Here is an 11,217-nt window from a genome sequence, read left to right as displayed (position 1 = left end):
ACTCCTTAAGGGGAGTGAAAGGCGGGATATCAAGTCCAAACTCCTCTTCTTCTTCTTCTTCTTGTAGTATTTGTGGCAGGTCAGTTCATTGATTCTAGGGCAGGGTTTGAGAATGCCCTGGAAGCAGGGCCCGCCCAATACCTGAAGCAGACTATAAAATGGCACTCCTTCCTCCAGGGAAGGGGGGTGAGTGAAGATCTACATCAGGAACAAGGGGGGGGGATAAAGATCTGCAATGGGAACAATTGTGGAAGGAGGCCAGTAGCACTCCCTACTGGGGCAAGAGTCCACTGCAGAGGCAGCACTGGGGGCAGGGGCTGCTCAGGAGATGGCAGATTTTGTCTCCAACGGGTTCACCACAGCACTGCCACTGCAACAGGAGTGGAGGGCAATGTAGAGAGGGTCGCCTCACCTTGCCTCAAAAGTAGGCCACATCTGCCTGGAAGACTGCAACCCATATTGGGCTGTAAGCCAACAACTTCTACTTCTACCTCTGCAACCCCAAAAACACCTGTTCTAGAGGGCCCCCCCCAACTCTCTGGAGCAGGTTTTGAGGCTGGGAGGGGGAAGAGGAAGTTCTGTTACACAAGCAAAGTCTGGACTGCTTGTGCAACAGCAGCTTTGGATGAGACCCACTGGAAGCAATGCAGACGATCACCAAAAGTCAGAAACAATTAACTTGAATGTGTCCTCAGCATTCCTATATAAGGTGGTAGTCAAGACCACCACACAGAAATATCTCAGCCTGGATATGTTGTGATTCGTTCCCAATTGCAGAGATCACGGCTTTATTTCCACACAAAATATGAATTGTACATAAGGCAGTTTACATAGGTGTCTACTGTCGGGAGGAGTCATTGCATTTTAATAGGACAATAGTGTTTGTGGCTTGGCTACATTCCATAGTAACTCATTGTGATTAATTTAAGTTGCACAGAACACAGCCACACCCCAACAATAAGCATTGCAATTAGGGATCTGCCTTGTTCCAGATCTAAACACATTTACTTGGAAGCGAGTGCCCCTGGTTTGAATGGAATTGCTTAATAACAAGGTGCCATCTTTGTGAATGCCTGGGCAATCTATTCTCTTGCAGGAGGAAGTGCTTCAGGGAACGTTGCACTGCACTTTCCAAATTCTTTTTTCTGCAAATAAGAGAATGGGGATTGCCTGGGCAACAGAACTCATGGACTCTAACCATCATCCCAAAGATAGGCCATAGGAACATAAATCAACAGAGACTAAGCACTGACAATGAATGCAAGCTCCCAGGTGCCAACTAGTTTGTATGGCGTCAGCAACTAAATTGTGCCTTCAAAACCAAATCTCAACTGTACTCTCCAGGGCAGGCTGATTGAAATTAGCTCTTCCATCTAACTAATACTGGTGGACTCAATTCAGGCTGCCATCTTAGAAGGGGGAAAGTCTCATTTGAGTCAACAGGATTTACTTCTCAGTAGACATTTACAACACTGCGCTGTTAAGAATTTATTTTCCAAGCTCCTGCTGCCATTGCATTAGTACATTTATAAATTCATTATTTACAAGACAGTTGAAATCTGGCATCAGTGGGTTCTGTTAAAAATAACAATGTCAAAAGAGCACAGGTGCTTAAAGAATAGGTTTATTAACAATATTTTCACAAACAAACATCTAAAGAAAAAATCAGAAATCTCTAAAACGTAAAATTTGTTCTCATTGGCAAAATATCCCTGAAGGAAAAAAAAGAGCAAAAAAAGGGAAGGTGAGGGGAGAAAAATGTTTTATAGCCTTGGACTTTTGGAAAGAAATTCTAATTTCTAAGTTTGGTTTTAGTGCTACTTAATGCTTATTACACACACCCAACCCTCTGCAGAAGAGGAAATGGAGAATAACTGATTTTTCCTTTGTATACAGAACAGCAACTGAACTTTTTTCATAAGCATCCCCTTGTCTGAACCTGACAAGACAGCACAGTTTATTACCACCGTATAAATATGCAAGCTCAGCCAAATTATTCTGGAATACAAACAGAATTCAGTCCCACCCTTCTCCAGAAGGAAGCACACCGTGGAAGTACAAGAATTGTCAGCATGCATTTTTGATGGTTATTTTTGTACTCCATGGTACGTGACTTCACCTCCAAAAAGGGGGGTTCCTTTTATATTTCGATTAAAATGTACTCAAACATTTTATAACATTAATATTTATTGCTTTATATGAATACTGTATTGAAAGCCCAAGCATTCAGTTTACACACAAATTATACAATTATATACCGTTTCACAATGGCAGTGAGCACTCTTTACAATCTACAAAAATCTACTTTACAGAAATTTAAAAATTCTAAATATCAAAAAGGTACAGTTGAAGAAACAGGTATAAATTTGGCAGCCAGTAAATGAGACTGGAGGTTGCGTCTTGAATGTTTTTACACATTTGGTGCCGGGGGCGGAGGGGGAGGGGAGACAATATGAAGAATTTAAAGCAGTCATTGTGCTTTGAGCTGGCTTTGGAAAAGAAAGGGTTAACACTGGCTGTCAAAGTAACATGTTTAAAAATATTTAGTGCACTTTCAAAATGATGTACAAATTATGGTAGTTTTCCTATGTACGCCTACAAACGCTAGTCAGCCGTTCACCTCAGGTACATAACTAGGGGAATAGTCTTGAAAATGTTGCAGTCTCTTATACCAGTCTCATCTGCCTACTTTGAAAAAGCCATCTGAGAAAGGCCGGAAAAAAATGCTCCAGTTCAGAGATACTGTCCTCCTCAGGCTTGCAAGCATTCCCCCTACAGAAAGCTGAAACTGAAGGCTGTCCTCAACACATTTTCTCAGAATTAAAACTTTTCATTCAGGCACCTCAGAAACGTACGCAAGTGTTTTGCTAGAGCAGTTCTGTTGGAATGTATTTAAACCCGGTACGTTCAACGGCTTTCGGATCTTCAGGATTCCAGGCGGGCCAAATTTTATTTGGTTTATTGAGAGGTGAAAATGTTGCCTTCTGTGAAATGAGCTCAATTATTTCCATTAAAAACAACAACACCATACATCTTAAGAGTGCGATAATAGGTTCTCTTTAGATTAGCATGTTTTCAAGTATTGTGTGTCAGGTGTGTAGCTTTTTTAAAAAGTACACAATGCAGTCAAATGAAAACCTGAAAACCAAAAAGAAGCCTACAATTCACATGTTGAATGTTGAAACTCTAACCAAAAAAGAGGAAAAATAATTGCTATAGCATTATTATTACTTGGGGGGGGGGGGAGAAGAGACAGATGGGACAAAAGCTTCCTTGCGTACAGATAGCTAAGCATGGTAATCTCCAAAAAGTTGTCAAAATTATAATTACCTTCCAGTTTAAAAACTTTTAATTCTAAATAAAAAAACTATACACAGACCACTGATTTGACCATACTGAAATTTCAGCGGTAAAGCAGGACCTGAGAGGAGCTGGTATTTCACAGTTCTTAATTAGTACAGCTCTTCAGGATTTAATTCATTGACAAGTTCAATTTACAGCCTGCTTTTGTTCTAAAACTAAAGGTCCAATTTTATTACATAAAATTATTTATACAGTGTAAAACCAGAGCCTTATGGAAAATACTGCCTCTAAGTGTATTTAAATTATTAATCCTGTTCCATAGGTTCTTCTGCAGCTTCTGTGGCTTCGTCGCTGTTTTCCATAGGGGTCTCTGCTGCCATTTCAGGAGTTTCACTGGCATACAAGCCCAATTCTTCCGTTTCACTGCAGCCAGCTCTGCTACTGACAGACCCACTGCTTTCACTGTCTTCAGAAGGCAAGTCCTTCTCTGCTTGAGTCTCGTCAGATTCCTCCATTTGATTATTCTCCTCAGAAACGTCTTCTTTCACAGTTAAGGATGTATTATTGTCTTTATCTTGATCTTTTCTTTCCGGAATAATCTCTCTGGGCGTCATGAGGGATTCTGGAATAGGGTTAGAATTCAGCGTTAAGTATCGAGAGTTCAAGTTCAACCCAAGCGATATATAGTTGTTATACCCAGGAATATTTCTTTATTTTCATTCACCAAAGTAGCGACTGTGTGCAGTACACACATAATAAAGCTCTCTCCTCCCTATCCATGCATATGCATCCATTGTCATCATCTCTGCCGTAAAGGAACCAAATTAGCACAGCGACTGTTTTAGGCACGTCTGATATGTGTGTGACTGCGACCGCGAGCATTGGGCCAAACCCAGAAGTGACCCAGAAACATCACAAAAGGGGGCAGAACGGGGCGGGGGCGGAACAGGGTGTTTGCAAGCTTTTTTCATTGGTGTTTCAAATATATGCAATTTCACTTAAACATGTGGTGCCTCGGAACGTAAACCCCATGTAAATTGTGAGTTTCCTGCAGCACACATACACACACTGAGTCGTCCAACTCTGGTTGGGTTGTGGTATCTTGTAGCCTGAGCAAATTCTACACTGCCCCTCAGTGATTGAATTATAATAAAGGGAGCCGTTGACAATTTGCTATGATTTAATAGCAGCTTGTCAACTGAGGTGGTTCACTTCACCTAGCCCAATGGCAGAATCAGTTCTGAACATACCCAACAGAGGAAAGGAGAGGCAAGAATTAATCTGTTGCAGCTCCACTGTGACGTAACATCCTCCTTGCCCTTAAGGCCAAGAAGGGGAAAATCTCCATCAGGGTGACCAAGTAGCAGACCATACCTGGGTGATCTCAAGGTTTGTGGGAATACTATTGGAGGCGCATATTCCCAAACCTAATCTACAAACACACCTTCAAATTTGTGTGCTGGCATGAGCTGAGCTACCTGTAATTTTGGATAAGTTACTGAATGCAACAGATTCTGCACAGAGTTTAAGGGGCAGTCTCTATGAATGCTGGTTTCTCCACTACCACACATAACATATGTACAATAGCCTAGCAACAAGACCAACATTAAGATCCTCTCATTCCTTCACTTCTTCCCAACAGTTAAGTATTTAATTCAATGTTAACCGTCCTCAAATGTTAGAGTGATGGAGTTTCTAACAGATGCAAAATTTAAAAGCTGAATTCAAGCCATATTCCTAAGTACAAAGAAACTTCCCTATACAAAATAGTGATATTCAATGAGCGATATACCTTCCTCCTCTTCCTCTTCTTCTTTACAATGCTGCCTCTCACAAACGGTTTCTTTCTCTTTCTCTTGAGATGCAGAGGGCGTCTCTGTCTCTTCTACCATCGCTGAACAAACTTCGCTGGAGCTACTTTGGTTGGAGGTCCCTTCAGCTTCCTCCTCTTTGTCAAATTTCAGTCTTTTTACCTCACGCCCCTCAACTTCGGCCGGATCTTCTTCAGGGTGTTTATTTTTTACAGAACTGCTTTGGACCCTTTCAGGTTCAGATGCCGACGTTTCGCTGAAAGATAAAGAATTGATGTGGACAAAAATCTTCATATCTCATATCAACAGGCAGGCAGAGGCATGTGGCTTTTACAGTACTAGTCTCCTTGGGTCGTTTTAATATCTGCTACTCTGCTCAAATGTGTGTTTATTACAATTTATAAAGGATGAAAGCAAGATTGTGGTGTCCCATCTGCATAGTTTGAGTTCTATGACAGGACTATCTACCAATAAAACTCTGCTAGGAATCTCAATAGTTAAAGTTATTAGTTCTTCAGTTAACACTTTATAAATTTCCTCACTATCCTCAGACGTAATCTAGTAGCCATACTGATGTTCATGGTATCTGATCTAGTGATTCACGGAACAGGTTCAACTTTAGGGATAGCCCATGTCCACAAGGAATCTTTGCGTGTACACAGAGTACATAGAAATATCCAGTTCAGAGCACAAGCATGTCAAGAGCTCAAAAGAAAGCAAACATACAGCTTGACTGACGGAAGGTGGATTGAAAGTTATAAACCTGTCTATGGGAAACACAAAAACCAACCAAATACTCCTCTTACAAACCTGCTAATTTTCTCTTCTGCTTGTGGGAGACCTGACTCTTTATTTTCTGGGCTGTCTGGTAAACCGTTCGTTGTCATTGGAGGTGACAAAGAAACATTTGGTCGATTGATGGGTCGGGGTGTTCCAGGACCATTTATATTGGATCTGCAAAGCAGGAAAACTTTACATCTTAGTAAACAAATTGCTACTGAATCCCAAGACATGTTGGATCTGTAGTTCAAGACAAGGAGGTTCTTTTGCTTCATAATATTTTTGACAGAAAGATAGCTACATGCTTGTATTTGGACTGTTTTGAATATGATCACATAATGAAGCAGGGAGAATCTAAAAGCATAATCTTAAGTACAGCTATTCAGAAGTAATTTCCATTGCATTGCATGGGACTTCCACCTAATGAGCGAGTATAGATTGCAGCATGGATCTCTTAATTTCAGGAAACAATGGAAATGTTTTAGAAAATGTCTGGAGTGCCAAACATACTACAGTGGTACCTTGTTTTGAGTTCAGGAACCATTCCGGAGCCCCGGACACTTGGCGAAAGGGACACTCAACAAAGTGCCGCACTACGCACACACGCAGAGCGGTTTGTGCTTCTGCGCATGTACAAGTAGCAAACCTGGAAGTAACCCGTTCCGGTAATTCTGGGTTCGCCGAAATGGATGCTTGAGACGGGGCAGACGTTTGCAGAGGTATTGCTGTATTATTAGATGAAGCCACTTCCCATTCTTTTAACTTTTATATTCTCATTCTGAAATCTGAAAATTTTCTCCCTGACTCATCTTGTCTAATTGCATTTAAATTTCCATCATTTTTTTCAACATGTCAAACCATTTTTTGGAGTTTTACATTTCTTTCAATCTACGAGAATCTAAATAAGCTGTAAAAGGAATAGGACACCAATAGCCCTTGCAATGAAGAAACCTGGTCCTTCACAGAGGTTACCGTGGAATGACAGGATAAAGGACTGATCAAAAAGATCAGAAGATTTTATTTTTCAGAGTACTTGTTTTCCTTAAGCACTTTCTCTTACCTCTCAGAATAGCTCGGCGAGTTTCCAGGAAACATCACACCATTCATCCTGTTTAAACTATTGGAATTGTTCTTCCTACAATAAATGAAAGTGTTGTTAAGTCTTGCGAACTGCTTGTGGAATGCTTCTAACCAAGATGATTTCAAAAACAAAAAAACAAAAAAAACCTCCAGAGTTTCAGAACTCTCTTCATTCCTTATGTTAACACACACATATCAAAACAGTGTAATTATTTGCCAACCAGTATTTTTACATTTTGAATTTCTGTCCTCTCCAAGTTATGTGCTTTTGGGCCTCAAAATGCTCCCCCCCACAAGACAAAAGATGAAACGCATGCAAATATGCAAGCAGCTCCATGTGGCAAGTCGTCCCATTTGCAATAAAAACAAAACTGCCAGTATCACAATACCAATATATCAATCTATGGTGAGACCATATTTGGACTACTGTGTAAAGTTCTGGTTGCCTCAACTCCGCCCCCACCCCAAGAAGAGCATTGCGGAGTTGGGAAAAGTTCAGAAAAGGGGCAACCAAAATTACAAAGGGGTAGAGCGACTCCCCTATGAAGAAAGATTGCAGCGTTTGGGACTTTTTGGTCTTTTTTTAGAAAAGGTGAGTAAGAGGCAACATGATAGTTTATAAAATTGTGCATGGCACACATGGAGAAAGTCGAGAAAAGGTTTTCTCCCCATCTCATAACACTGGAACTCATGGACATGCCATGAAGCTGACTGCTGGAAGATTCAGGGAAGATAAAAGAAAGCACTTCTTTATGCAGTGCATAGTCAAACTACAGAAAACAAGGTCACACTTACTCTGAAGATGGATATACACAACTGACGACCATGACATTCTGTAAGACAAAAAAAGACAAGAGGTCAGGATTTTTAGACAAAGGAAAGTATTTCTGGCTTTCATCCTTGCTATGGAGTGATCGTGCCTTTTGCAACATACACTTCTTCCAGAAATGAACACCAGAGCCCCATGTGAGGCCCTGAACAGCATCTTTTAAATAAAGTATATTGAGGAAAAAGTCTTCAGTAATATTGGAAAGTCAAACAGAATTTACAAACCATGAAGACAGTTCAAATTAGAAACTTGCAGGCAAAAATCTGGCTAGTTTCTTCAAACATGTAAGCAACATTCATCTTCCACCCCACGCTACTGGCACAATGGCTCAGTGCGCCTGGTTACTAACCAGAAGGTTGGTGGTTCTGGCCCACCCAGGGAAGAGGAAGCAGCTGGAGAAACCCCAAGTGAAGAAGGCTCAGAGACAGGGGGATTGGTGGTGGGACGACAAAGAGGGAGAAGACTGGGAGGAGGTGTCAGAAACTGAGGAAGTAACAGGGCTTAGTGAGCGGGAACAGTCTGTGGTAGAGAGTAGTCCAGGATCAGAATCAGAAGCTGAAACAGGAGGTCAAGAGGCAGAGGCGAGGGTGTCTCCTGTTGTGACAAGCTCCCCTCCTCGCTGGTCTCCCAGAACCAGAAGAGGCATGAAGAGGGCAGAGAAGATAGCTGCACAGGGGCACAGTCTCATATTGCTTGGGAGAAACTCTGGAGAGGAGGGGACAGGCAACTGTGGGGAAGTGGGGACCTTCAGTCTGAGCAACTGCTTCATGGGGGCAAAACCTGCTGGAGATGAGTTGCTGTGCTCATTAGGCCTGACACTCCAGGGCGGATCTTGCTTTTGCTAAGGAAGTGCTATAATTTTTTGCTGGCTTGCTCCTGGGAGTCACATGCTACCTTCTCCATACCACTTTGTACATGAGAATATTGAACATGAATGAACCATCTAAGATAAATAGTAGAAGGCAAATAATGCCGAACTCTAAACAATGGCTAACTACTCATTTGGGGTGAAATTACTGTTGACCATAACACAACCATCCCGAAGATATTTGTTAAATGGCACAATTGCAATTTTGGCCATAAGACGACATTACCTTTTCTACTCCTCGGAGAAATTTGTCTGTTCCTGTGTAATTCCTCCTTGGATCTGTCAGCAGTTCACAGAGTCGCTGAATAGTAAAGGGGATACTAGAACAAAATACAAACAAGTTAAATTTTATTTTGAATTAACGGAGAAGGAACAACCCTGATAATTTTGTCCACTCTATATCACTTTGCACTTATCTGAGTGGTCAACTACCATTTAGTACCTCTAGGAGTGTGTTAGGCTTTATGGACAATAGATGGCACTGTAGCATCACAAACTCATTTGCTGGTCAATGAATTCACTTCAGAATTCCTCAAGATGCTCAAGGTAATCAGAAAAGATTCACATGATCAGGAGTTATGTACCAGTAAGCATTATTTTGGTGCCTCCATCATAAATTAGATAAGGTCCCCATCACCTGTTTCTTCTGAAAGATTAGTGAGAAAATGGTACGGCCTAAGAAATCTCATATACACCTCACACTAAATAAATGTGAAAAGCAGCCCAGGGTTTTCATTAGGTTTTTTTTAAAAAAAAAACAAATAAATAATAAGCAGCTAACAGTGTAAGCTTCAAGGCACAAATGGTACCATAAAGGACAGACTACTGGTTTCAAACAAACTCTTCCACAACAAAGGTATTTGGTTTGTTGGTTTGTTTTTGAAAAACATGTGCAAAGATATCTGAGCCTAATAACCCCACCACATAAAATGTCAATAAAAAAAAACTTGCTCTATGAGGGTAACGGAAATTGAATCCCCCCCCCTTCTACTTTGAGATTAACAATTTTAAAAGAAGGTCAGCAATAATAGGTAATGAGAGCTGGATGAAGCCAGATTTTAAAAAGAACATGACAAAGGTTTATATACTAGTGCCAACACAATTCTCAAATTATTAGACCCTGAAGAGAATGATACTACACAGGGCAGAATCACTGGACCCAAAAATCTTTGCAATTTTCTAATATTGCAAGTGGTGTTTATACAGTAGTACCTTGGTTCTCGAACTTAATCAGTTCCAGGAGTCTGTTCGACTCCCAAAACCATTCGAAAACCTGCTTCCTGCACTCAACTGGAAGCTGTGGAAGCTGCGTCGGACATTCGGCATCCGAAAAAAGTTCACAAACCGGAACACTCACTTCTGGGTTTGCGGCGCTCGGCACCTGATTTGTTCAACAACTAAGCCGTTTGAGAACCAAGGTACCACTTTAGTTCTAAAGACCGCACAAAATTCCTCCCAAGTTTAATAGGGAAAATGGAATTTGGGTCTATCAAAACTGCTAATTTCTTTTGGACTCCTAAGTGTCATAAGTTCTTTGAAAGTGTAAGCCATGTTGCTTAAAACTGGGGAGAAAGAATTGCTTGGCAATCAGCTATTTGCAGCCTGAATAAAAGCAAGAACAAATAGTTACATTTGTCTAAATCCTACCACACCAAATCACTCAAAGCATTTTTTTCTCTCTCTCCATATAAATCTCAAATGTAGAAGAACTGAATAACTTGTGTCCAATTATTAAGGTATGTGGCACAGTACAACTCCCAAAATCCTAATATAAATATTATTTTTTATGGGCTTAGATTTCTGGAAGGATTACAAATAGAATGTCAACGCCTTTCATGAAAAAACTAGAAAAACTTAGCCCTATAATATTTATTTTAAATCCTACACTGTTAGCTGCAGACCGTTCCAAATGCTCTGAATTTTATAATTCTTCTAGGCTATGTTTTATAGAATTTTATTCCCTCTGCTGGTTAAAATTTCTGAATTTCAAGATCAAAGAATACTTTAGAAAATAACACTTGAGGTTTTTCTTAACCACTATTTCATGTCTTATGGCAAGACAGTCCAATTGTGAACAATAATTTATGAGTTTGCACACTATGAGTTTGCACATTATAGGATGCCTTAAGATCCATTCTTCTATTAAATAGGGCAGATAATAATTCCAATATTGAGCTAAGCCAGTGTGATCCCAATTAGAATTTGCAATAAAATATTTTGGTATTTAGATTTGCTGAGCCAGGAAGCTGCAATGTTAATTGGGTATGATGGTGTTCTTGGTGGACAGAATTCAATGCTAGTATGGTGGAATAAATTTAATACTGATGTAGGATTTCTAAATCAGAGAATAGGTCGAGAAGCTCAGTTTTAACTTGGCTTCAACTGCCACAAACATCTGACCACCTCAAGCAAACAAATACTATTCAAGGAGATACTTAATATATTGCTACAAATGATTGGTTAGAGACAACAACTCTGGCTCCAAGATACAGTTGTACCTCGGATCTCAAATGCCTTGGCTTCCGAACAAATCGGCTCCCGAACAA

General features: G+C 40.5%; 1 protein-coding gene across 1 annotated transcript in view; it reads right to left on the bottom strand.

The window, feature by feature from the left end:
• Positions 1 to 1,475: 1,475 nt before the first annotated feature.
• The window catches only part of PPP4R2 (protein phosphatase 4 regulatory subunit 2), a 32,927-nt gene continuing 23,185 nt past the window's right edge, over positions 1,476 to 11,217 (bottom strand). The window contains exons 4-9 of the mRNA XM_083602085.1: positions 8,898 to 8,991; positions 7,770 to 7,807; positions 6,955 to 7,029; positions 5,925 to 6,068; positions 5,096 to 5,370; positions 1,476 to 3,925 (exon numbers count right to left, since the gene is read on the bottom strand). Of these exons, the coding sequence (XP_083458211.1) occupies positions 3,609 to 3,925; positions 5,096 to 5,370; positions 5,925 to 6,068; positions 6,955 to 7,029; positions 7,770 to 7,807; positions 8,898 to 8,991 (943 nt within the window). The 3' untranslated portion in view covers positions 1,476 to 3,608. The remainder of the gene's footprint in view (positions 3,926 to 5,095; positions 5,371 to 5,924; positions 6,069 to 6,954; positions 7,030 to 7,769; positions 7,808 to 8,897; positions 8,992 to 11,217) is intronic.

The sequence above is a fragment of the Podarcis filfolensis genome (assembly GCF_964270895.1).
Source record: "Podarcis filfolensis genome assembly, chromosome: 2".
Lineage (NCBI taxonomy): Eukaryota > Metazoa > Chordata > Lepidosauria > Squamata > Lacertidae > Podarcis > Podarcis filfolensis.
The sequence above is the reverse complement of the archived record's forward strand: the minus strand, read 5'-3'. Positions and strand labels throughout refer to the sequence as shown.